Source organism: Diadema antillarum, unplaced genomic scaffold (genome assembly GCF_040938485.1).
Source record: "Diadema antillarum isolate AM-2024a unplaced genomic scaffold, OU_Dant_1.0 scf00000116, whole genome shotgun sequence".
NCBI classification, from domain to species: domain Eukaryota; kingdom Metazoa; phylum Echinodermata; class Echinoidea; order Diadematoida; family Diadematidae; genus Diadema; species Diadema antillarum.
The window spans coordinates 481963-509943 of record NW_027271005.1 but is presented as its reverse complement, the minus strand read 5'-3'; the positions used below and the strand labels follow the sequence as shown (position 1 = coordinate 509943).

At 37.1% G+C, this 27981-nt stretch overlaps 2 protein-coding genes across 2 annotated transcripts; one reads left to right on the top strand and one right to left on the bottom strand.

The window, feature by feature from the left end:
* The first annotated feature begins 229 nt into the window (after positions 1-229).
* On the top strand, positions 230-11629 carry LOC139719892 (interleukin-1 receptor-associated kinase 4-like). The gene is made up of 10 exons (XM_071631277.1): positions 230-465; positions 1871-2095; positions 2603-2751; positions 3329-3511; positions 3999-4159; positions 4700-4761; positions 6856-7083; positions 7728-7923; positions 8757-8969; positions 11498-11629. The coding sequence occupies exons 2-10, from the start codon at positions 1920-1922 to the stop codon at positions 11534-11536; spliced, it is 1407 nt and encodes a 468-aa protein (XP_071487378.1). The 5' UTR covers positions 230-465; positions 1871-1919; the 3' UTR covers positions 11537-11629.
* A 6759-nt stretch (positions 11630-18388) lies between these two features.
* LOC139719872 (mesoderm-specific transcript protein-like) lies at positions 18389-27481 on the bottom strand. The gene is made up of 11 exons (XM_071631257.1): positions 27315-27481; positions 26592-26668; positions 25975-26052; positions 24424-24554; positions 23007-23083; positions 22366-22406; positions 21316-21383; positions 20639-20740; positions 20122-20198; positions 19392-19455; positions 18389-18590 (listed from the first exon to the last, which is right to left on the bottom strand). Exons 1-11 carry the CDS (start codon positions 27466-27468, stop codon positions 18458-18460), a joined length of 1002 nt encoding a protein of 333 aa, XP_071487358.1. The 5' UTR covers positions 27469-27481; the 3' UTR covers positions 18389-18457.
* Between the last annotated feature and the right edge of the window lie 500 nt (positions 27482-27981).

The window sequence follows — 27981 nt, the reverse complement described above, 5'->3', positions numbered from 1 at the left end:
AACTGTAATTTAGTTCTATTTCCTAGTTGTCGTAAATTTAAAAGTTTATGAATATTTATTATATTACAAGTAGATAAACGATATTGGATATTTATTCAAACTCCAGTATCTTTCCAACAATTTTCACAACAAAAAAATAAAACGACTGTAAAGATTTCTAACAGCTCAAAAGGAAACGGGATTTCCCCTAACATTTTAGCCTTTACATTCCAAATACGCGGTACGTTTGCGTATGTTAATCAGTATTTATTTCTTGAATACTTTTTAGATTACTGTACATTTTTATCAGATATACATATATTTCTTTCAAGTTAAGAACACTGCACCTTAACTAATACCTCTGGAGTCAGTGTGTACTTGTTCACCAAAACGGGGGGAAAACACATATTTTGACGTCCTTTAATTTTAGCTACGACTAGCAGCTGCACTCTGTCGCGTACCGGATCTCACACACATGACGTATAGGTGAGTGCCTGCATCGTGTCTCACGTTACAGGTTTCCATCAGGGAGGAAGGTGGATTACATACACTCGGCTCGGCTCTCCCCTAGTTCAAGACATGTTTTTATGTGGAGAAATGGTGCTTCTCATGCCATGGTCGGACTGACTGGTTGTATTACACTAATTTTACAGGAGTGAAACTATTCGTATTCCACTTGCCCAATTCCGCGTGTCCACAACCTGCAACCCGGAGCATTGAAATTGTGCCATTGCCGGTAACAAGGGCGAAGGGGTATGTGAGTGGGCTGTCATTGCCACTGGATAAACTTACATGTAAATAGTACATTGTACTACTACTAGAAAGTAGAACAGACCCCGGAACTTTCATTCCTATCACGGCTATCAGTATCACTGCTAATAGTGCTATGTTGTTATGTTATATAAAAGTCTTTGATGTTTAACTTTAGCCCCAAGATTTTTAAATGTTTGTTTAGAGGACAATTTGCCAATGGCAATGTGCATGACAGTAAGGCAAATGGTCCCATTTAATTGCAGTCAATTTAAATGTACCTATTTTGATAACCTAAATGGATTATTACTAGAAATTTCAGTTTAATGACATTGTTTTTGTTGTAGATTTATTTAAAGCATCCTTGACCTTAAGCTCATATAACCTCGCTGGCGGCCTCAACACAATGATGCAGTTATATAATTGCGAGCAGCCCGAACACGAAGCCTTCACTGTGTGAAGGAGCGTCCCGGGGTTTAATGTGGCCGGTTAAAGGGACTGTACAGTACTGGTTGAGGTAAGGATTCAGGTTTATAACATTTCTAAGTGAGATAATGAGAAACCACTTATGAAACATGAAAGAGCATGTAATTTTGAGAAGGATTCAACATTTATTTGATGAAAATTGGTTTTGAAATGGCTGAGATATCCCAAAAAAGTGATAATAATAATAAAAGGCAACAGGCCACACCTTTTATTAGGATCTCTTTGATTCACCTTGCTTTTGGATATCTCAGCCATTTCAAAACCAATTTTCATCAAATAAACTTTTGATTCCCCTTAGAATTGCATGCTCTTTGACATCTCATAGAGTGGTTTCTGAATACCTCGCTAAATGTTGAAAGCTAAATCCTCACCTCAACCAGAAGTGTACAGTCCTTTTAAAGCTCATGCATGCACATTTGGCAAGTTGTGGCCAGGTGGAGACAGCGTTCATCCATACATAAGCTGGCAAGGGTGGGGTAGTGTGGAGTGATGGCCCAAAAAGTAAACAAAACATGTGGGGAAGGACATAAGAAAGTCTTTCCAAATCTCAAAACTTCTCATCCATTTGAAGTAAAACTGAAAAATAAACACCAAAGGAGTCAATGTTGAACCATCTCATCTTCACATTTTTGTTTGCACCAACATTTTACTACAGGTCTCAACAACCTTTAATGCCGTAAAGGTGCACACAGAAAATACTAAGAATGGCAGCAGTGACCGCAGACACTTTGGTCAGAAATTTACCCCTCAGTGTGCGGAGAGAGTTGGCATTGTTTCTGGATAGCACTTCTCCAACCTATCTGGACTGGCGGGGGATGATGGCATTGTTACCACGGCGACCTGGATCGAATGAACTTAAATACACAGCAAGACATGAAAGGTAGTATTTTGCCCCCCCCAAAAAGGAAATTTTGTAATGAATTTTGATAAGAGGAAGCTGAATTTTTCTGATCATAGTAATTAATGAGTGCTTTCCTGAATTTTCCTGATTAAAATACTGTAATTAATGAATGCTTTCTTGGCCTGAGATGTGTAGTTTCAAAGAAATGCAAGCAATGTCAATCTATAGTTATGACTAAATCATTTTCTGAGTTGGCAATGTAGTGGAGGACCACTGTAGCTTTGTCACCAAAGGTGTACAGTTTTAGAAGTAATCGTGGGTATTTTGTCAAAAAATAGGATATTTTGTAAACAAGTGTATCTAGATGATATTCTACAACAGAAAGCCCTCTCTAAATGAAAGCTAGCTAGCATATTTGAAATCCCATATGATAAGATTTCAGGGATCCACATTCATTTGAGGTGTGAAACCTAGAGCTCATAATGAATGTCTGTCTTTTAGCTTGTCATCTTGGTGGGTTATTTTCTGTTCTCCTTCCATTGGCAGTCTTTTTGAACGGGTCGCACAGCGCCCCAATGGAAGCCCCACTCTGGCTATTTTGGATGACTGGGGGACCACCAACGTCCGCGTGTCTGACCTCCTTGCTGTGCTGGCAAAGATGAAACATGATGCATGCATGGAGGCACTTCTACCAGGTTTGTGGAACAGCCATCTTGGATTTGTTAAACCTTTTACCCCCAACACGCTTTTCTTGCAGTAGAGAAGTTTGGTTTGTGGTGTGTGTCAAACTGCAGGCATGCATCCTATTTCACATTAAGGCAGAAAACTTGAGTATTTTCCTTGTGTATTATTAAACTCTTGTCTAACAGTTATGTTGCATTTTTTATGTCAAACTTCATGAATATTTTTCCTGGTCCTGAAAGTTTATTAATATTCAGTGTATTACAGTTCTTGTGAGCTCTTTACATTTTTATGTCCATATATTAAAGGTAAATTCCAAATGAGTCAAGAGTTGCATCTGCCAGAAATGGCTTTAGTCAAGGAACAAAAAAAAAGTTCAGAATTTTTCCATTTAAGATTCAATTGATGTTGGATTAACCTGAAGGACTTTCTCTATCCTTGTCTTGTGGACTTTGCCTGCAAAGAAGTCACAGTTGATATAGCATGTATGTGTGTATTTTGTGCTATAATGTACTAGTATGTCTACATGTATGTGTAACTGTATTCTTGCTGTTGATTTGTGTTGCCACTCTGCCACCATACCCTATACAGGCTCGAGTGAAGAATACCTAGATGAGGGACCAGCCCAAGAAATTCCCCACAATCCAGTGGTACCAGAACGCCCGGCGCCCGTTGCACCAGAACCCCACCAGCCCCTAGCACCAGATCCCCACCAGCCCTCTGCACCAGTCCCTGATGAACCATCTCTACCTCCAATCTTTGAACCCAATAAAGGTCAGCACAGCACTGCCTACTATTCATTTCACTGTTGCATCAGTAAAGGTCAAAATGTCTGTTGAAAAAAAGAAATCCATCCACAAGCATCACATAATTATTTTCACAAAAATATCCACCGTATCTTTGTCCAGTGATACTAAAACCCATTATTCATGTTTTTCATGATGCATTGTGTTTTCAGTCTCAAAAATATGATGAGGTACATGGAGTAATTGATTGATTGAATTTGCAAAGTTTTATTCATGTTTTTGCTCAAGATTGCTTTTGCTCTGCTCCTTTTCCTCATATTGGTGGTAGATGTTCTCAAGTGACTATACTTTATCAATCTCCATCATGCCTCATCCACTCCATTTTGGGAAGAGTAAACATTGATTCCTGAATCATGTGAGCTGTAAAGAATAGATCTTGTTTTTAAACAATCATTTACTAATTTTCATCCATTTCATCCACTTCTTGGCGATGTTGTCATTGTGTTTCTGCACAGTTCAGCGGTTTTCCTACGAAGAGCTCTGTCGTATGACGAATCGCTTTGACCAGCGTGATATGGCAGACGGGGGCTGTAGGATAGCTGAAGGTGGCTTTGGAACGGTCTTCAAGGGTCGGTTTGCTGACAATGAACCATGCGCTGTGAAGAAGCTCAAAGATGTGAGTAGGATCTGGACAGGATGGTTTTTTATTCACTTCCAGAAGATAACCATTTCTACAAGAGTGTGGACAAAGAAGATGCGATGTCCATCTTTGGACAGGGCGCTTATCAACACAATCTTTTCATTTTATTTGTCACACCTTTGCCACCCATTTTACTAATTATCCTACTTGAGCATATGGCAAGCATCGCAGGTATACTGAAGGATTTTTTGTTTTTGTTTTTTGTCAGAGTAGTTTTCTCAAAATTAATATTACACAGTATGAAATGCTTATGATAAATAGGCTGGCATGAAGCTGTAGAAAAATGATGAAAATGAGTATATTTTGAGATAAGATACTGTGTAGCGGCATTATCTGCCCATTTTCTGTGTACAGTAGTAACATGTTTTGTTAACATGTCAAGTTTTGTTTGACTTTGTGCTTACTTGCTTTTGTAAGTTGATGTGGGAAAATGTGTTGTATTCTAATCTTTTCATCATTGTCTTTTTGTTTATGTTTTTTGACATATTTAACTCATCAATATACATATTTTGGCAGGTGACGTCAGGAGATATCAATGTCAAGCAGCAGTTTGATGATGAATTGAGTGCCCTCTGCAAGTGAGTAATGGCATTTTCAAATGCAAAGAAGCTTTCAATGAATGTAGATAGATAGATAGATAGATAGATAGATAGATAGATAGATAGATAGATAGATATATAGATACATGTAGATAGATAGATAGATGGATAGATAGATAGATAGATAGATAGATACATGTAGATAGATAGATAGATGGATAAATAGATAGATAGATAGATAGATGGATGGATAGATAGATAGATAGATAGATAGATAGATAGATAGAAATTAGATATGAATAGATGGATAGTAAGATACACGTTTGTAGATGGATGGATAAATTAATGGATGTATGTATAATGGATGGATAAATTAATATATAATTTGATAGGTTTATACTCGCATAGATGAATACATCTAGACAGACATATGATTTAGATAGAGTGATTGACATAGAAGGAAAAAAATGAGAGCAATAGGATATTTTATCAATTGTGTTGGGAAAGCTTCTGTTCATTTGATCATTTACTAGTCTGCTGAAATAAAATCAAAGAAAGTTCATTTCATTTATTCACCACATATACACTGATGCATGTTTTAAATAGTCTCAACTTTGATATGGAATAGAAACTAAATTTCAAGTTTTCAGTGTAGTATTTATTTATTCATTTATTTGTTTGTTATTTATTTATTTATTTATTTATTTATTTATTTATTTATTTATTTATGTATTTATTTATTTATCTATTTATTTATTTATTTATTCATTCATTTATTTATTTATTTATTTATTTGATATTCAGTCTTCTTTACCCAGGGTAGCCCCATCAGTGGTTTACACACTGTTATCCTAGGGGGCCCTGCAACAGAATGACAAAATATAACAGTTCAACAAACACAAAATAACAAATCAAGGACATTCCTTTTTACATGGTGACATCAACACAATATCAATACTCTATATACAGTAAATGTAAAAATAATGCAAAATTAATCTTTGGCGATAATAATACACAAACTCACATTGTTTGAAAAAAAAATACCTTAACATTATACAAAAATATAAAAAATAACCGAATTCTACCCCAAGTGAGATATGTATGCTGTTAGGAATGCTTGAAGGGAGGTGGCGTTTTGGACTTCAGTGGGGAGCTGATTCCAAATACATAATGCATAGTGTGAAAACGATTTTTCTCCTGCTTGAGTTTTAACTTGTGGAATTATTAGACCATTATTACTTGCGTTTCGTGTACTATATGAGTGTGTGTTACCAAGGGGCGTAATGAGTTCTCACACATATTCAGGCATGTTGCCATGAAGTGTCTTAAAGACTGCTTTACAAGTGTTCAAACGCCACCTCTCTTCAAGCTTCGTCCAACGTAACCTTCCAAGCACCTGGTTGGTTGGCACTGTGTGATCCACTCTCCTTACCACTCTGGCCATTTTCTTGTGTTGTTTGATAAGTACATCTTTAAGGGTTTGTGAGCAGTGTGACCATGCACAAGAACAATCATCAAAATACGGTAGGATTAATGAGTTTGCCAGAATTTTAGCACTACTTTCTGTTAGATGCTTCTGCAGAGGTCTCAGCAATGCTAGTCGTGTGGCAATTTTTTTACAACATTGTTCAACTTGCTTTTGCCATCTCATTGATTCATCAATCCAAATTCCTAGATACTTGTATTCCCTCACTCTTTCTAATTCGTTACCATCAATTTCAAGTTTCAGCCGATCTGCATATAGCAGTTTTCTTGATGTTCCTATCACCATGAACTGAGTTTTCTTAACATTCAACATCAAACAATTTTGTCCCAACCACTGGTTTACATTGTACAATTCAGTATACAGTATAGTATGTTACATGGACTTCGTTATCAGTCATTGTACTTGATGTTTGCAATAAAAAATGGGGTGAGATGACTTTCATATCCTGAACCAATATGCATCTTTCAATCAGTATCCCATTTTGATTTTATGGCTATTTCGATTTTGAGGACATATAAGACGTTAAGTTTCATGAATAAGGCCATTGGTTTTTACTAATGGAGAGTGCTTTAGCTCAGCAAGTTGTATTTGTTCCATTTTTACATTTTCTTCCCACCCCACCCCCACACTATCTTAACCCTTTTAAGACTGAGGCATAGAAACCTTGTTGTCTTGTTTGGTTACTGCTGTGAGCCCCCAAACCTTTGTCTGGTCTATGAGCTGATGTCAGGGGGTTCCTTGAAGGATCGTCTGGCACTCACAGGGCAGTGGAGGGAGCCACTCACTTGGCAAGAGAGAATGTCGATTGCTCGGGGCGCCGCATCGGGGCTGAAGTTTCTCCATGACAGTGGCTTCATACATCGTGACATCAAGAGGTATGAATGGCTCATCATTGCAAGCACAACCCCTTTAATCGTACGAGTTATGAAAACAATAATTGGACTTCCAGCAAAAGGAAATCCACCTGTAGTCTGATCTGTGCTTGACACACTCAATGGATGATAAGACAGAGGAGTGAAACACTGCATTGTTTTATGTTGTATATTTTCTGCCAAATGAAATAATTATTATTGATAATGCCAGCAAAAGCTGAAATCTGAAAGGGAGGGCAATATGTTTGCACTTATCTTGCAAGGCATTTTCATGGATGTTCCAATGCACTGTATATTTGTCTGATTGATGAGGACCCAGTGATCTGTTGCCTCTCAATTTGTATTCAATCAAAATCTATAGTTGCTCAACTTGTAAAGTAGCATTGCATTTCATGCTATGTTCAGCTGTTTTCATTGATAAGAGTATGCGTCTTTTATATTTGCGTATTCAGAAGTACTTGTTTCATTTGTGATGCATATAGACACTGTCATATGACTGCTCATGCAGTCATCATAAGGATCATGTTGATTGTAGTAGTCATTCTAGATAAAAATGGCCTTGGAACTTAGAAAGAGTTAAAACCAGGGAACTTTATCATGATTAGTAATATATGTGGTGTCTGCCAATATGTCTGCTCCCACCCTAGTGCTAATATCTTGCTTGACGGCCAGCTCACTGCCAAGGTGTGTGATTTTGGACTTGTACGAGACCGCTCAGAATCTCTGGGAACAGACGCAACCCATTTCAACACACAGGTCACCATAGGTAGCACCCTCTACATGGCCCCTGAGGCTGCAAGTGGCGAGTACTCATACCGAACTGATGTGTACAGCTTTGGTTTGGTAAGCAGGCAATACTGTCTACTTGTCTAATATACAAAGTATACATGTGTGTATTCTATTCATTTATCCATGTACTTGTCTTTCTATCTATCTATCAGTCTTTCTATCTATCTATCTATCTATCTATTTATCTATCTATCAATTTATCTATCTATCTATCTATCTATCTATCTATCTATCTATCTATCTATCTATTATGCATGATAAAAGCAAACAACAATATCATTCTCATACCTGTGCAGTTGCATAGACAAGTCTCCAGAGTTTGGGGGAGGGGTAGGGGATGATTTGAGGTCTAGAGAGGCAATAACAAAGTATGTATGTTCAACCCCCCCCCCCCCCCCCCCAATCCATATCCTACATTGGAGAAGGACTGGATGGATCTGGGTTGAGGAAAAGAAAAATAATACAAAATAATGAATATTTGAGAACAAAATACTAACTTTAATCCTCCAAAGTGCTTTTCTTTTGTCAGGATCAGTTGTTAATGTAGAGCATTAGGAGCCTTTGATAGTCCTGCACCTGAAAATAAAAGGTTAAATGTATGATGAGAATAGGGCTCAAATGAAAGGAAAATCTATTCTACCATGCATGTATGAAATATTGAAGAGGCATACCCAAAAATTATGATAAAAAGACACAAAAAACATAAGGTTTCTAGGACCCACCAAGCTGAGTGAGCTGCTAATACACATGTACCATAACATGTTTACTGCATGAATTAGTGATGACATTTTAAAGTATGATGGTCCAAAGAGGGTCAATATGTTCTCTTTCATATGGGCATGTGAATATTTTGCTCAGAGATGAACATTCTTTCATTTTGTACGCAGGTTCTGTTGGAACTCTTGACGGGAATGCTGAACCGCCATGAGGCCTTCATCCTCTCCGTAGTGGACAGCCGGATGGAAGAGTGTGGGGAGGACAAGGTCAAGCTCATTGACCCCTTGGCCAACGACTGGAATAAGGAGTCTGCTGTGGTCATGTACGACCTGGCCATGGATTGCACGGATCAGAAACCACGGCGACGACCAACCATCTCAGAGGTCAGCTGCCATGGCTGCTTGCTAGTTTTGCAAGTGTGTGTGTGTGTGTGTGCCTGTGTGTTTGGTTCAATTACTGTTTACACCATATATTTAGTGAGTCCAATTTTTCTCGAATTGGGACTTCCTCACGATCTCGGAGTACAGTAATAAATGAAGAAGTGTATGTGTGCGCATCGCATTCATGTCGAGATCAGAGTAAATTCAAAAATGGCACCCAACTCGAAAAATTTGCAAAAATTGAATCTTTACAAAATACATGGCGTATACAGTACTCCTTTGAGAGCTCTTACCAATGTGAGTTAATCTGTGTGACATACAATATGATGCGTCATCCTTTTTGTTGGTTTGTGTGGTGTGTGTGAGTGTGTTTAGGAAGAAGATGAGCTCAGATATAGGTGAAGGCCTATGTAACTGAACTTTAAGCTGTTAAGCTTTATGGGGTTCCTTATAAGACTTCTTCGAAGATAGTCTTGTCAAGTTTGAGCGGGTCCTTTTCACCTTCATTTAAGTGTGGATTCAATGAATGCAACAACATTAGCAAAACATATTTTTGAAAGTTTGAGAAAAATCAAACAATCCGTTCAAAAGTCATGAATTTTTTAAGTATTAGTGTCGGCATTGCTGGATGCAAAGACTGCTACAGTTTGCGATGTCACATGTGTAGAACAATAAAAAGAAAATATAAAGAAAATTTTACATATTTTCACTTTTTGCACTTTCCTAGCATAATAGAATAGCACTTCAACTTGCCTCTTGCAGAAGGCAGGGGGAATAATGTTACCCCATATACTTCTGTAACAAGTCAAGGGAATGTGTACTTTTCCACACACACAAAAAAGAAATTTTGTGGAGTTCTCTTTATATTTTCTTTACATTGTTCCATGCATGTGACATCACAAACTGTAGTAATCTTTGCATCTAGCGATGGTGGCACTGAAACTTAAAAAAAATCAGTAAATTTTGAAAAGATTGTTTGATTTTCCTCAAACTTTCACTATAAAAATTATGTTCTGCTAATTTTGCTGCATTCACTCAATCCACATACACAAAGGTGAACTTCTCTTTTAAGTTATCATGGCATTACTTCACATCTGGCAGAGATTCCTATGAAAAACTTTTTTATATTCTTGCGGTCGGCTACACGTCACTTCCGGTCGACTGGAGTGAAAACAAACAGCTTGCAAGCGCTAAGCCTGCATAATGCGCATACTGCATGCTGTGCATGTGCGACGCGTATAATTTATGTGCAACTCTACGCAGCTCAGACATGGGGACTGTTTTTCATTATTCATTTTGTCATTTGTGCCATCATTAATGAGATACATGCATCATGTCTTGCCAGCAATATTCTAAAAATCTGGATCCTGTCGATCGATCGGTCCCGGTATTTTGCCAAGTTTAAGGCGGCCGGACTGGACCTGTGCCCGTATGAAATCGCGGCAGGACTCTGGATCAACGACCCGACAAAATGGCCAGATGTGCAGTAGAACCTCTTTGAGTAGGCCCTACCCCGATATCTACGCTTACTTAGTACCTCATAGAAACTTCAGGTAGGTCTAACGTTAGTACTGTAGTACTTAGGGTAGGGCCTAATTTAGAGTAGGCCTAGGGCCTAATCCTGCCGCCCGCACAGCTACAGTACCAGCTTGCGCTAGCGCTATGCTCGCGGGGCGCCCCGGCAGAAAACACGTACAGCGTTCACTCCAGGCTCACGCGAGTGGTTTGTTTTCACTCCAACGCTATCCATGACCCCGTGACACGCAAAATACCCGGATGTCCGACCATGAGAATTGAAGTGCAAATACTTGTGCAAGATTTCTCACACCAACAAGTAATGTTCTGGCTTGCATTATATGGTATGGAAAAAAAAAAGATGATGAAATGTGTATGCACAAGTGGGCAAGTCCTCTCAAGCAGCAAATTTCATTGGTACATTGTAGATTGTATATGGTATCTGGTCTCAAAAGTGGTAAAAAAATATAAAATCCACCTTTTGTCGTGTATGACCACAAGATCTAAATTTGTTCACTGAATTTTCAAACATTATGTGCTAGTGTACAAAACAGCAGCTTCCAAGTGCATAAGAATAGAAAGATTTGATTCCTGTGTCAATGTTAATGTCTAACTCTAGAGGACTACATACAGTGACAACTTGACAGCAAAAGTTTTCCTTTCTATAAAGCTTCATTTGCTCTGAATATTAGACTACTGTAGAAGTGGAAATCTTTGCGCCTAGTTTCGTGCAACTGGAAACTAGCGCTAAAATAAAAGCATGCAAATTTTTCTGCATGCCATATGTTCCAGTAATTGATGTCTTGATTCTGCAGAATTTTAAAAATGTGAAATTTATCTTACCTGACCGAGCGCGAAAAGTTACTTGTGAAAATATCCACTTTTACGGTATTGCATTCTTTATAAATGAGAAAGGATGACAAATTCTTGAACTGTGATGGATCTTAAATTCATTTTTCATCCTTGGTTTTTGGTTTGTTTGTTTTGTTTTATTTGGCTTTATTTCCTAAATAAAGTTATGTAGAAAACTGGAGGCCACCAAAGAGGGTGTCTGACCGTCGGAAAAGACACAAGGCATTGAGAAGTGGCAGCCTCAGGTCCTGTCTTCAGTGTGGAGGAATGGTCTCCAGTTCTTCATCAGCTCCAAGGCAGAATGCAAGTTTCTATAAAGAAAATGGTTACTAAAACCTGGCCTCAGCAAAAAGTGACAATGAGGAATAAACTAGAAAAGTATGAGAAACGGTTGTGTAATGTATCCATATTTTTCCTGTGACTACTGGTGAATTTTATGTCACTGTGCATATGTAACTGGATAGGCTTAAAATAGCAAGGGGGGGGCAAGATTTTTTGTTCTTTTTTTCTTGGATGACCAGAGACTATGCTCCATGTACAGTACGGTACGAATGTACAGTACGAAGTCCTCAGGACCCGCAGTTTTCTTTCGTTGTGTCGAAATTGTTTAATAACTGGACAAACAGACAATAAAAATACATAGAGTGGACAATGTTGTACTTCATTGTAACCGGAATTTCGTTATAACCGTGTTTGCTATAACGGGAGCGCACTGTAGTCTAAGGTGATCCAATGGGCTTTTACGCTGCCTTCACTATCATTATGTAGTGGGAACTACCGGCAATTCCCCACTCCAACCATACTGTCATTGAAGTAACATAAGCTTTGGTTTCATTTCTTTATTCAGGTGCAGCTTGACGGAGTAGATTGATCACCTATGTATGCCTCAATATCACTTTACACTTCTACCAATGAGGATGGGGGAAACTGGAAAAAAAGTGTTTAATCCAAACTGTAAACGTCAATATATTCGTGTGATTAATTTTTTTGCACTGAGCGGCTCAAAAACATATTCGTAGGTTCTTGAATTCGCTGTGCAATTGTCAACCCATTCAGGAAGTGCAGAGAAAATTGTGAAGACATATTCGCGGGTTTTAGAAATTTGCGCTAGCCAGAAGTGGCGCAAAGTACACGAAAATTAGTAATGTACCGTGAAAATTCATGTGTTTACATTACACTTCATAGTCCTGTGGACTCCTTTATGGGAAGAACATGGAGAATTTTTATTGGAAGGAGGGAATCATACAAAAAGGGACAACTTCTGTGAAAACAAACAATAACCAAAAAAGGACCAAAGGGTTTTTTAGGATCAAAGTAGGCCTACATATTTGCTTACAAGAAAGACTAGATTTGTTGATGTCATCACCCAGGGAGAAGAATCAAATGTAACAGTACAATTTTTCACGATTTCATGTCAGCAAAAAACATTTTGTTCAAAATGCTGACAATGCAAGTGATGATGTAAAGTTGCATGTGTGATACAGGGATGTATATATCATGTGAAAGTAATATAGCCATTGTAAGAACTGAGGATGAACAAAATCGAGAAATCAAGAGGTTTTTAACATCATTTTTACTATTACAATTGTAACTTCATGTAACATCCTGTTAATGTTTGTATATATGCATTATAGTATCATATTCTGTCGTGATGTGGAATAATAAGCTTTGCAATGGTACTTCTTGTTTTGTTCAGTGCTCCTCTATGTAAATCGTAAAATGGAGGAAATCAGTAGTGTTTCATGATGACATAGCTCTACAGGGTGAGTAAAAATTACTCCCCCAGGGAGCCACAAAAACATCAGGGGGGGCGTTTCATGAAGCGTTTTGTCAGATATTTCGTCTGACAAAATGTTAAAAGCTACTGAAATCCTTGCATCTGATTGGCTAAGAGCAAATTTGTCCGACAAGTTGTCGGACAAAAATGCTTCATGAAATGCCCCCCATGTCTCAATGATTATGCAGGCATAATTGCCGAGGAGGGTTTATTAGTCACCATGTAAATTTATTTGACATATATTGTGGTCTTTCTATCTATATGGCTTCTGGTATATTTGTAATCATGAGAGAAATTTAAACATTTTAGAAAATATATTTGTGGTAGTTGTATGTACACATCATATACAAATTGTATGTACAATGTTTTTGCACCTGTAATAATATGACATCTATCAGGCTGAACCTGGGCCCCATTTCATAAAAGATGTTAGGATGACAACTCTTGCTGGAATGACCACTTTCCACAGCAAACAGCCAATCAGGAAGCTGTATTCTTGTCGTTACCATGACAATAGTCATTCCAGCAAAGAGTTGTCATCAAATAAACTCTTTATGAAATGGGGCCCTGGGTTAGACCAATGTAAAGGAAATATGAATGTACAGATTAATAACTGGGAATGTCTTGTCCAGATGTGTGGCGCCCTTTGTTGGAAGATAAACCCAAATAAATGTACCCTGAAATTGATGAGGACATCAATATAACTATTTTTTTTTTTATACACTCTTCTGATATGGTTATTTTTTTAAAAGATATATGCAAAATTTGGGGACACATTTTAGGAATACTTGTAATTCTGTGATTGGTGATAGTCTTTACAGAGGTTTGTCATAAACATGAATGTGATATTTTGTCTACAATTATGAATCAAAGCGTCTATGACACCTGTTAAGCATAAGCATGGCTTTGGGGCACCTCATGAACAGTTTGCATGTGAATTTTGAGTCACTTTGAGGCACTTTGAGCCACACATACTTCAAGGTGGGTTCTGCTATTCATGAAGTGTTGTTTCAAGGTGGCCACATGGCCAGCCATAGGCGAGTTTTTTCAATAATGTAAGTGTTGAAACCTTTGCACGAAAATCATTCTTTGTTTTTACAACATATGGCCAGTGAGCAGCAAGTCTTCATAATTTCACATTTGAGAATATTTTCATATTTTTTGAAAGATATTTATGTATCGTCACTCTAGCAGTAGCTTAGCGAGGTGCAAAATCTGCAAAGCAATTTCCACGCCACTAAATACTTCAATTGAGTCCATGTGTGCCTGTAATGACCATTAAGACAAATGACATTTTCATATCCAAGTACTGGTATTGTGTACTTTTGTTCAATTTTCCTTTGTACATGAGCATATAAAATGTATTTATATAAAAATTCATCATGCAATGAATACAGCGATTATATTTTTCTATATTTTTTTTTTTCACATTTTGAAGAGTTGTCATTTCCCGTGTTAATTTGAACAGGTGTAGCATAGATAAGAATTTAACTGCCTTTGATTGCTTCATTGTAAAGTAGCATGTGGGACTTGCCAGAAGGCTGCAGAAATTTTTTAGTGAGGTGATGAGATGTTTTGAAGCAGGAACTGGATTGTTTTCTTACTCCCTCACACTCCCTGTATCCTACCCGACATTACTTTCCTTCAGATTGTCAATAAATCATGCAGCAAACTCAATTGGATTGTTATTTATACCTTTCTTTTGTCACAATAGAGAGTATTAAAGCAGGCAGTAATAATAGACATAGATTAGAAACTTTGTTCTGTTTTGTTGTTTATTATTGTATAGCGATGAGTTGAAAAGGAAGAAAATATGAGTCATAACAAAACAGAAGCACTGCAAGAGGTACTACATGTACACACCAAACCTGAAAATCATGAACTGTATCCGAGTGATACATGTATTTGGATATCAAATTTTCCTACAAAATCAGTTGTGATGTATCATCACAGTAGATAAGAGATGCATTTCAAACAATGTGATCATTAACATGAATGGGCAGTGTATACTTAGATCTACATAGACTCTTGATTCATTACGTAAGGACAGAGCATGGAATATCAGAGACAATGATCAATTCATACACTGTAAAACGAGGAATGTTCACGTGCATTTTAATTTCACGAATTTCGCCAGAGCCGAGTTTCGTGAAATTAAAATGCATGCTAACGATCTTGTCTACACTTTATGCATTGAATGTAAGAGGCAACTCGTGAAAATTTCATGCTGCAAATAAGGCCGTCAGCTCCCATTCGCAAAAATTTCATGCCACAAAAATATTGTGTTTTACAGTAGTACTGAATATGACTATCTCACAGATTAATATGTTGATTTCCACAAGAAGGCACAGATCTGGGTGTACCATACACCTGAACTTAATGGTAAGTGCTCCTATCACATTTTTGATACTTGTATATTCCATAAAACAGCTTCATTGATCTTGTCTTTCCATTAATTTGGGTTAACTCCTGTGATAAAAATGAAAACTATGTAAAACCATGTACAATGGAAATTCAGCATTTGGGATCCATCTATTCAACAGATCAAAATAGATGCAATACACCTATACATGGGTACCACATTACCTGGAATGATCTGGTATGATAAATTCTCACGTGTAATCAACACGGACATCTTACACCTGAAATTTAGATATACACTTGTATTCATATCCATTGTGGTAAAACATAAGAGCAGATCTAGAGACCCGTTTCGAATAACAATATGTCGACACTGCAAGCAGCAATCTTTGCAATTGTCATAATTTCCACATATGGAATGCTCACTGCGGAGATGATTCATAACTGCCTTGCTGCTGCTGTGGTAACTGCACATGCAGTACTACATTTGTATACTGAAACTAGTAGGATACTAATTACATGTATTACTGTATAGGCCCTATACATAATACAATCTGTTGCAAACAGTTTAAAAAGTAAGAAAGAAAACAGTTTGTTCCTTGATGGAGTGGATGTCATCTCCATTTTGGACCTAATCTGATTGAAAGACCACTGTGCCTCACATTGTATTGCTGCATTACTTTAGCCCTGCATCATCGCATATGAGTAGTTCATTTCCCAAAGCTTGACCCGTCGAGGACGGACTGATTTTGCTATAAGACGCATTTCCCATAGACACCTGCCCAAGTATTCTAAGGACTCGTCCTCAACGGGTTAATACCTTATGTTCTTATGATTGAAGAAATTTTTCTCTGGGTTCTCACCATGCATTCAACTGCATCAATATTACCATCCAGTCATACAACTTCAGTGATCTGGGAAGACGGTGGGGTGAAGTAAATTGATGCACACACACGACAGACTGTTCTCCCGCAAATTATTTTATGGAGACATTCAAACCATGTTTACACAAATTAAGGCATCTCTGTCAGCAAATATATACAAATTCAAAAATTACACTAAAATTCACACACATGATTTATACTGAAGACTTCATTTTGGCCTGTGTCTACAGAATATAATATACACATTAAAAAAATTATACTTAACCCATATCTGCCGCTCTACGGGATATCCCGTAGTTCGCACAAACGCTGCGAATGCCGATCTACTCTTCAATATTTCTTCATTTTTGTAAGCATTATACCCTATGAGTTGTATACCATCGGAAAGCTTACATTACGAAGACTTCAAAATTGATAGTTGTTTTTCTGTATAAAGGCTATGGATATTTTACATCAGTGGTTTCTTTTGAATAAGTGATGTGATTGTTCATAAATACATGTATGTAAATCATACAAAAATACTAAAATCATATGACGATACATAAATCCTGACATGACGCTGATTTACATCATATATGAAAGGTCATTTCTTTCTCTTTCAATTGATATATAGTTTTCCATAGTTTTCTTTTCATAAGTGTGGGTGACATCACCTTGAATTTGAGATGGCACAGTTTAGTGAATGAATGTGAAACAGCCTCCGGCAGCAACAGCCTTTAAACTGCATTACATGACCGCTAGATAGATATGGGTGGAAGTCAAATACGGGTACATGATTTATACTGACGACTTCAAATCTGTCAGTGTCTACAGTGCAGTATTGCAAATGAGTTATTATTGGAGTAGAGTTTGTGGACTAATTGCCACAGCCATAGATTTTTCTGATTTTGTAGTTTCCCTTGTAATGAGCTCAAAAGGCTTCAGGTTAACTTTCTGTGGATGGAATACTCTGAAATACACAAGCAAGTCAATCATTATGGACAGTAGAACTTAGTCCTCCTACCAACACGTTTGTGCTTGATGTATACCACGGCTCCAAAATTTTAAAGATGAAATTAACAGATGATTTACTCAAAAGAGTACAATGCAGTGGCAAACTGGTTGCAAAATTTAACTCAGATAAAGTGAAACAGATCTGCAGAGGTTTCATTTAAATCACACACAAAATAAAAAGTTACAGATATTGAAAGAGCCAAATGTTTTCACAGGGCAGAGATATTGTTGACACCAAGGTATTGGTATGTTGTTGGTATGCAGAATAAGATGCACTGATGATGTCAACAACTTGCAACTTTCCCAACTAGTTGTTTAAAAAAAATACAAAAACCATGTTTTTGGTCAATAACTTAGTAACAACAAACCCTTATCCATATGAGTGGTGATCGTTAGCTTATTTCAACATAATAATAATTCGGTGGGAATATATATTTCCACAAAAAAATATATCGGTGGGAATATATATATATATATATATATATATATATATATATTTATATTTATATATATATATATATATATATTTTTTTTTTAATAGCTACCAACAAGAGGAAGTAAAGTGCATATCTTTGTAAATGCAGGCATTGGCATGTAAGGGCATGACATCATCACCTCATCTAATTTGCATTAATTTGTATATTAGTGTCTGTGACCAATATTGCCCTCTCTTATTTCATATCCAACTTTGATGAAGCTTCTACCACTTTGTGTATAACTGATTTTACTCTACTCATTTTAAAGTCAACTTGTACATACAATGATTGAATTTGCACATAAACAAATTTGAGGAATTGAAAGACTGCAGCGACATATCCTTGTCCTAATGATATACCCCATTGTAGTACGGTAATCCTGGAGTTTCATGCCCAGGATACTCCAATGCCAGAATTAATTCTTATCTAATAGTAGTAGTACTTCATTTAATAGATTCTTACGTCATGATTGCCTCCCTGAATATATTGCTGTATATATATATTTCTCTTTTTTCACATGTGAGAATCACATCGACATTATCTCTTCTTTCTCTTAAGTTATAATCTGATTGTCTTCCCACATCTGTTCGTTTATCTATTGACATACATGCGCACATTCATGTATGCATGTGACTATTTTGTACCACCCTGGACGGATCTGAAGAACTTGAAATACTCTGCAACGTAGACTTCTGGCACTTCTAGGTGGGGATAGTGGCTGATGTGTGAATCCAACAAGCTCACTCCAGAGTTTGGAACCAGTTTTCTGTACAATGATAAATAAATAAATATTAAAACATAAATCATGCTAGATTTATATTGAGTATAAATGAATTCTAATTTGAAAACTTTCTTCTAATCATCAGAGTGTCATACTATACTTGCTGAAACCCAGGTTTGTCATGACAGATCAGCCTGTAAAATGAAGACAAAAGAGTTTTGAGGACAATGTCTACTTATTCTCTGATTTCCTCATTACTGTCGTTTACAAAGGTAAATTTCTCATGATAGAATGATATTTGCATGTAACTAATGACACCGAATTTTCAGTGAACAGCAAGACTGGGAGAAATGGTCAAAATTGATAGAAATACAGGACATATGGAAATGAATTGACAACACAAAAATTCTTTACCATTGTTCAAGTTGACTCTGAGCATAAGATACATGTATTTTCAATCATCAAATATTTTGTGTTGCAACCATTACCGCTGCCATTGATACTGGTGCTTCTTTATATGTGAAGGATTCAAATTAAATGGAAAGATAACATCAATGTGGTAAAGTTTATACAGACATTTATGCCCACATTCATTTATTCCTTCATAGAGAAAACCAATTGGTATCAAATTCACGAATGAATATGATCTAAACAAATATAAACAATTCCATGTGATATAGAAGTATATAAAGATCTTCAGGTAATCTTGTTTTCTTGGGTCATGTCTAATACATCCCCTATCCTATCTACCACTAAAAGAGACTGTGGAAGAGAAGATTCTTTTTCTTTTCTATCTCTTTTTTTTTTTTTTGGTGTGCTAATGAGTGGAATCTGTCTAATACTTACGTGTATGTGAGATAAAATGGATCATATGGATTCACTGGATCTGCTGGTCCAAATATAATGTGTACTGTGACAAGACAAGTGAGACAAAAATAATAAAATCCCCAATCACCTACAGTTCATGACAGAGAGTGATTTTGACAGTAATAAGAAAAAGATTAAGAAAAGCATATTGTGGAGTCTGGATAGATAATACTGCATAACTGTGATTGAAAATGGCATACCATGCAAGGATGCCAACCTTGTAAAAAGCATTGTAGCATTCTGAGGGATGTAACGACACATTTTTGGTATTTTTACCTTTCCTTCATAATGTAAAAAGTTGACATGTGTACTAATCCAATATTGGAAAAACATAACTTTCTATTAAACCAGCAATATTTCTGGGAAAGAAACAGTATAAAATACTTTTTTTTAAGTATCAGTTGGCATCTCTATACCATAGTAGTCAGTTGCAGTCTGCAGCCTCTACTCTGTTCAGAATTTTGTTCAAGTCTATGCCCAATTATTTGAGAAAATTGAAAATTAGTGAAATATTTTATATACAAAACAAATGGAAAACAACTCAACACCTAGATCACAGAGTCCCCCATTTGTCTCACTCTCCAAAACTTTCACAATTCATAACCTCTCTTATGTTTGCAATTTGTTTTCTCCTCCAAGATGTTTTAATCCTCCACAAGGTGAACGCATTGAGAATCTGGTTCTGAAAGTGATGTGTGAATATACTCACATGGAATAGCAGTCTCTGAGAGAGCATGCACCCATCGATCTCTATTGGCATACCTCTGACGAAGGTAGTTGATCAACCTACAAAGCACAGACAACATGTTCAGAGTCCCTGTTGAATGCTGTACAGCAATTACATAAATATCATCCTATGAACTTTGTATAATCAACAGAACAAAATATTTAAATGAAATGCAAATAATTTTGACTGTATTTTCTCACGTCATCACCAATCCAGGCATAATGTAGATTACGACATCAAATTCATAATTAGCATTTATCTTCATACTTCTGTAAATTTAGACACTTATCAATGACATGCAAGCCATGCGGTCTTCTGGTTTTTAAAGTATATGACATGCAAACATATCTTATAAAGAGCAAAGCTTCTCAACTGCTTTTGCCACAGACCAACATTGGTCTTTACCTACAGATAGCATGCAAAATAGACCAGAAGTGTTAACACAGTCTTGCAGCCACGACTTCACTTGAACTGAAATTCAATCAAGGCAGTTGCTTACAGATGTGTGACACGATGACCGTCGTTGTACCTCATGAGTGCCCAGTGGTCCATGAACTCTTCCTCAGTTGGCTGGGTCTTCTTGCCAAAAACCTCTGATAGGCTGTCAAGGTGAAAAGAAAAATTGATATCATTTCTGTAGCTCTGTTCAAACAACTGTGTAGACATGGTGAGTAGCCTGAACTCCACACCACATCCATCCATCCATCCATCCATCCATCCATCCAACCATTCATTCATTCATTCATTCATACACTCATACATTCAATCATTCATTCATCCATCCATCAATCCATTAATCCATCCATCCATCCATTCATTCATACATCATTCATTCATTCATTCACCTTTCAAATAGCACAGTGTGCAAGGCTAATTTTGATACTCTTTATAGCCGACTATTGATAGTTCCCTGTGGCGAACCACAATGTGTGGGTCAGTATCATTCACCTATCTCCTGGTATATGTTTGTATGTATGCATGTGTAGGATGGACCTTTTCACCACGTTTGCACCCTACTCTCTTCAAGTGAGGACAGGTGAAGTGGGATCTTTAACACATTGAGGTCGGGCTAATTTTGTTACAACACGCATTTCCTATAGACATCTGCCCGAGTACACTTTTCAACAGGTTAAAGACTCATTTATAACTCAAAGAAAAGATTTTCACACTTCTCACCTTCTTTTAAAGAGAAACCAGTTGGAAAACTTTGGTGCCAGAGCTCCGATGTATGGTAGAAGCAGAACCTGTAATGTGAATTAGGCACGTAAAAGATTAAATCTACTAAAAGAAACATTTGTAACTAGAAAAGCATTCGGAGATCCCCAACCTGCACCAAGCAGCTAATTTCCACACAATATGCTAAAAATGGCCCTATTTCCCAGTGATAAAGAATCATTTCTAGTGTCTCCACCTAACCTTCCTGCGCTTATCGGTGCGGGTTTGTGCACCTCAAACACAAGCAACTTAAATTCCTTGGTCTATATGCCCCATTTGCCTATGATAAAGAATCCATTAAAAAAATAATAATAAAGAAAGTTCCTGGATCCAGATGACAGTTGGGATCACTACTAAAATTTAATCATCCATCCCTTGTGATATTATACACGTAAATTTCATCCACATCCGTTCATAACTTTTAGAGTTATTTTGCAAACAGATAAACAAACCAATGCTAGCAAAAACATATTCTCCTTAATGGAAGCAACAAAAGTTTTTTCAGCAACTTCCTAATATTCAGGCATTATATTTTGTAATTTAACTTGATCCTGGATGCAAGTACAAAATGCCATACTCTACTTGTCACTTTAACTCACAGACCACTGATCATGCATTATTTTGAATTCAAAAAGAACAAATATTAAGTAATCAACACTTTAAATAGGTATGATATATCAGTCTCTTCATGATATCAATGTTATCTGTATTAACCAGACATCATGCATGTGATGCTGAGAATACTCAGAGAGCAAAAAAATACCATCACACCAGTAGATTGAAGTGTTATGTCTGCTAGCATGATTTTAGCTGGTATTAATGACCAAGCAGAATAGATGATGTCACTTGTTCATGTCAAGTTTGTTGGAACCTAGCGACAAGCAACGACTTATGACACCTCCATGTAAGACCATACCCAGTTGGAGGAAGGTTCAGAAGAGTTAAAACAGAGGCTAGCTCAGCACTACAGAAGTCTACGAAACAAAAATGATCAACTGACATTCCACCAACCTTCTGCATTGTCCTCTGTTGAATTGTCTCTGGGATTATTCCTGGGAATTCAGCAAATTCATACATTTTAGTGGTAGTAAAACATTAAAGGTAAAAGTCAACATTTGCCCTTCACAACACGAGATGTAGAATACATAGGAGCAATTTGTTGAAAATATTTCCAGCCCATGTAGTATATCCTTTTTATTCTAAATAACTTTCATTAACGTAAAATGCTCATTTTATGAAGTTCAGAAAACAAAGTTATGTACTGAAGCAAACCAATGGATATTCAATGAACATTTACTTTTCGATTTTCTGCAACACCTGCTCAGAATTTCAGCTAATATTCTACTCATGCTTACCCCATATCGAGACGTTTATCTAAATCTGAATGTCAGCATTTTGCAGAAATCGGAAGGACTTGAGATGAGGGTTGCAACCAATAAAATTTTAAGAATTCAACTCGGATACATTGAAGTTTCCTTCCCCTCCCCCAACAATTTTGCTCCATTAGTAATAGCATCTGCTGTTCTTACCTTTAATAAGTAAAACAGTATATAGTTCAATGTGGTTTACTTTTGGATTTTACTGTATCAATTTGATGAAGTTGCCCTGGTCTAAAGTTTAGAAGCGATTAAAGATTCCATAAGGTCACTGACCTCCATTAGACAGGCAGACACTAATGATGTGGAGTTCGCTGTCTGACTTGGCCCCTGACTTGGCTCGCTGATTCTGTCTGGATGTAAGATAAATGAAGCAAATTAAAACTGTGAGAAAATGGGACACAGCTGAAATTGTTAGCTTGAAAAAGAGTACAGTTGAGGACCTGCAATGGCCTGCCTATACATCTATAACACTTTCATAGCCAAAGAATAGATTAACCTGTGCAACACAAATACAGTTTTGAGACAGAGGTCCTTAGAGAATTATAATGAAACTCATGCCCTTCAAAACTTATCGAGGACATGCTGACTAAAGCTTGAATACAGGCCACAAAGAACACCATAATGAATCTTATCATGTGTATCTCTTATAAGGGGATAGTTGAATATTAATCTGGATGCACTATTTGTATTGATACTCAGGGGCAGATCCAGGAATTCTGTAAAGGCGGGGCGTAATTATTATTTTTGGTGCCACTTCCGGGTTTCATTTCATTTTTTTTCTTTTTATTTCTTTTGTTTTTAACGATGAATAAAGGGGGGGGGCGTGCGCCTCTTGCGCCCCCCTCTGGATCCACCACTGATACTACCTACTAGTCACTTACTTCATTGCTTTTACTAAAAGTCTGTTGTCTGGGAAACACACCCACCAACACAGCACACATAAATTATATAATTTACATGTTGTTTATTACTTTGACACACATCTTCATCAATTTTGCATCCCATGGGAGCTGTGGACTACATTAAATTTGTTATGAATATGTCAATTGCTGGTGAACATGTCTCTTCTTCCCAAAACCAGTAGTCAGTTGCATATAATGAAATAATGGGCTTATCAATTAGACAACTCCCATCTTACCAACTTTACTCCACCCAAACTCCATGAAAAGAGGCCAACATACTATGTAATCAGATACTGAAACTGCTACTTATCAAAAAAATCTATAATACAATGAATATATGAGTTTCAGCCGATTGGTACTATCCTGGGATGAAGGCACTAAACAAAGAGTAGACCAATTTAACTGTCAGAATCACAATCTGTCTAATGTCAAGATATTGCAAAACTTGACGAGGAAACCAAAAAGACAAAAACAGACAAACAAACAAACAAACCTGAAGATCCAATCAAAACCACTCAAAGATTGAATATTGCAAATCTGTACGTAAGGAAAATTACACAAAACATTGTACCATAGGTAAAAAAATGAACATAAAATAGATATGGGGAAAGTAAAGGGTCACAAAACTACAGTAACTCTAGTGTAGAATGTAGGGTTTCTAGTGTAAAGTGTAGTAACATCAGTGTATATTGTAGTATCACCTGTGTACTGAAAAGTGTGGTCATTCTCGTGTATTAGCTACAGTGATTGGCACAGCTGGACCACCCCAGGGTGTAAAAGGGGTTTACCTGTGGATGAGTTCCTGTGCCACAGTGCTGCCCATGTCATGGGTCAAGACGTGAACCTTGGAGACTCCCAACTCCTTCATAAGAGCTTCAATCATGTCCGCCTTGTCAAAGAGGCTGTAGACATGGTCAGTCTGTGGGGAGACACAAGACATGTTTGCACAATTTTGCATTGCGGGGTATGAAAAGTGAGATTTCTGGTAGGAATTTGGTTTTGGGTGCAAAGACAGCTTCTGCTAGCCTATATGGTCATGATCATTATAAGCCAACATTACACTACAAAAGTATAACAAGTTTGTTATCTGGCATAAGTATATTTGCAGCCATTGAAATATTGTATTTTTCTTTACCTGATTCTTTTTCTTTTCAATTCATATCTTGTCAGAGTCTAAAGTACTGCGGAGGTACTGTTTGTATTGGTAACAGACACCACTGCTTGAAGATATGTAAACTGCATCCATACAACAGACAGTACTACTGCCAAGAAATGTGAAATGTGAAGGACAATCTATCACCACTGCTCTTCAGTGACTACAGAGTCCACTTGCCCCTTGGCACATAAACCACATAGTAGGGCAGATATGTAACAAAAATTGGTCGAAATGCTCACATCCAGCGGAAAGTATGAAATTTTGCATATAGGGGTATTTTGGGGCGCTGATTTCAAATATTGCCGGATCCAAGAGATTTGACCACGGGGTCGGCCGCCATTTTGAATTCCAATATGGCCGCCATCACAAAACAAATTCAAAGATCCCTATCTTCAGTTCTGAATGACCTGTGGCACCAAAATTTGGTACACATGAGCGTTTTGACACATTGAATTTGATGACAGATTGATTCGGAGTGTCTGACAAACATCGAATGGCCGCCATTTTGAATTCCAATATGGCCGCCTCGACGAAATATTCAAAATCTCTATCTCGATTTCTAAGTGGTGAGTGACTCTGAAATTAGGTGGAAACAAGTATTTATCATACTGAGTTAAACTATTAACTGATGTGATGTGTCTGACAAACGCAATGCCTGCTTTTTGAATTCCAATGTGGCTACGAAGACAAACATCACGACTAACATTCACGGGCATGTCAAAAAGTGCAGCAAAAAGGAAGCATAATGCACCTTTCACTGACGTCACAATGTAAATACATCAGCGCGCACTCTATCAGTTACAAACGCGCGCTCAATCAGGTAGCCTAATCTACAAACCCGAGATAGAGATTTTCAACACTCCAACATGGCAAATATGTATTAAATTCAAATTGGCTGCCGTGCAGTTTGTCAGACATATCAAATAAGTCTGTTATTGAAGTCATCATATCTTCATGCTTTTATATATCAAATTCCAATGGCTAATGTCATTCAGAACTGAAGATAGGGATCTTTGACGGCAGCCATTTTGGAATTCAAAATGGCGGCCGACCCCGTGATCAGATCTCTTGGATCCGGCAATTTTTGAAATCAGTGCCTCAAAATACCCCTATATGCAAAATTTCATACTTTCTGCCGGATGTGAGCATTTTTTGCACATATCTGCCCCACTAACATACTCACAGGCTTATCACTCAATCCATAACCCAGGAAATCTGGCAAGATGACCCGTCCAAAGTTCTTGGTCAGCTCAGGCCAAATCTGATACAAGGAAAAGTGAGAGATGTGTAATACGATACAATAGGTGATTAGTTCTACCATGTATATCTATTAGCTTGATCTAAACAGTTAGCCAATAAAAAAGAAAAAAAAATGTTCGAGTCTTGCATGTACACCCTATATTGCATTAGCCCGTTTCATAATTTTTGGAATGTCTTGTATGCTGATTTAAACTCTTTATATTGGAACTAATACCAGCAGCATACTTGCAGTACATTCATTATATTTCGTTGTCCTACTTATGAATGAAAACTGTCAAATAAAGGTGCAACTCAACAGTGTGTTGAGGTGTTTGTTTTTTTTTTCTTTGTCATCTTTATGCCTATTAAACTGGAAGTGAAGGGCAGGGCTCAAGATAAGACTAAGTAATAAATGTGATCATTAGCAATCTAAGCAGTGGGAGGGAGAGAGAGAAGTTAAACATGTTGCCCAATTTCATATACCATGGTATGATTTTCTATGTTTCTTTGACAGTGTAATGATCTACTCCGTACATGTTATACCAAAACATCAGCCCTTACCTTGTGGAAATCGTAACCGCAGGTTGGAAATCCGTGGAATATGACCAGGACGTCATCATTGTCATTTGTGCCCTCATCTGCATCAATGGGTAATGATTGAAAAGTTTGAAATCTACCCATCACCTGGCCCTACTGAACTGATTTCTGAGCAGTGTCTAATCTTGGTAAACTCTTACAGCAGCTAGAGTGATTCTTCTTCAGATATACACTAAAGTTCATAGCTTCTGTATGCAACCTGAAAATTTGGTGCAATATGCAGTGAACTTCCCACTCAGAGAAATTCCAGTCACTTAAGCAAGTACCCTCACAAATTATACTTTTGATCCATTACCATGGTAACTACTTTTCATTTCATTGACATGATTTGAAGAGATAACGAAGTACAAAAACATACAATTTGTCAGCAAAGGAGCACAAGCACATAATAATTATCAGCACGAACATACTAGTACACTGTACACTTTGTAGGCCCTACATTGTAACAATCAACATCTGTGCTCACTAAATACACCCATTTATTCAACTCAGTGAATTTCACAATGTAACTCAGTAAAGTTTCCAGCACTACTCTCTTCCAGGAATAAATTGTTTGATTGATTCATATTTTGATTGATTCATTGCTTGATTCATATCTGCAGTGATGTTGAGCAGAATTCATAAATATTTTGGATTTCTTGGCCATAAATATACATTATCTCTCACATTCTAACTGTCAATCATCACCTTTGTAAAATATGTTGTGTCCTTTGAATTTGAAGACCTTTCCAGATTCCTTCCATGCTTTCACTCGATCGGAGAGTTCGGGAGCAGGGTAGTTGAGGAATACGGCAATGGAAACGACCAGTATGGAAAGGACCACGTACGAGGTCCAAGACATTCTTGATTGTAGATTCGACTACAAGATCAGACAGATGGTGGTTGTGGTGCGTGGTGATGACTGCACAGTGAACAGCTTTTACAATTAACTAAAAATACAAACAATATGTATAAACTTCACTCAAGTCCTGATCATAGTTTTGATGCCATGCAATACTGTATATTTTACAGTAAATATCTGGCAAGTCTAATTTTTCCTGAATAGGGACTTCTTGACAATTTTGTTTAAAAACGAGATTTGCAAAGTTAAGTGCTGAATGGAGAAATGTATGCCTGCTTTTCACATTCATGTGAGGATCAGAGTTTTAAATATTTTTGCATGTTTGCTGTGCATAGTTTAAAAAAAAAAAAAAAAAAAGTAAATTTAGATTTACCAGAATCATTAGTTTCTCCATATGATCACATCCCCACTCCCCCAACTCCTCCATTATGAAGATATAGATCTAGATCCCTACATGTAAATTAGGCCACTATCAGGCAGTCGTTTCTAACACTACAGACACGCAGGGCTGCC

Bases quoted from the DNA above. Each gene is read 5' to 3' on its own strand.
- LOC139719892 (XM_071631277.1), top strand. From the start codon at position 1,920: ATGGCAGCAGTGACCGCAGACACTTTGGTCAGAAATTTACCCCTCAGT. The intron at 7,084-7,727 runs GTATGAATGGCT...CTCCCACCCTAG, and splicing joins ATACATCGTGACATCAAGAG to TGCTAATATCTTGCTTGACG. The intron at 7,924-8,756 runs GTAAGCAGGCAA...TTTTGTACGCAG, and splicing joins ATGTGTACAGCTTTGGTTTG to GTTCTGTTGGAACTCTTGAC.
- LOC139719872 (XM_071631257.1), bottom strand. From the start codon at position 27,468: ATGTCTTGGACCTCGTACGTGGTCCTTTCCATACTGGTCGTTTCCATT. The intron at 20,741-21,315 runs GTGAGAAGTGTG...TCACCTTGACAG, and splicing joins TGGTTTCTCTTTAAAAGAAG to CCTATCAGAGGTTTTTGGCA. The intron at 18,591-19,391 runs GTAAGTATTAGA...ATCATTGTACAG, and splicing joins CCATTTTATCTCACATACAC to AAAACTGGTTCCAAACTCTG.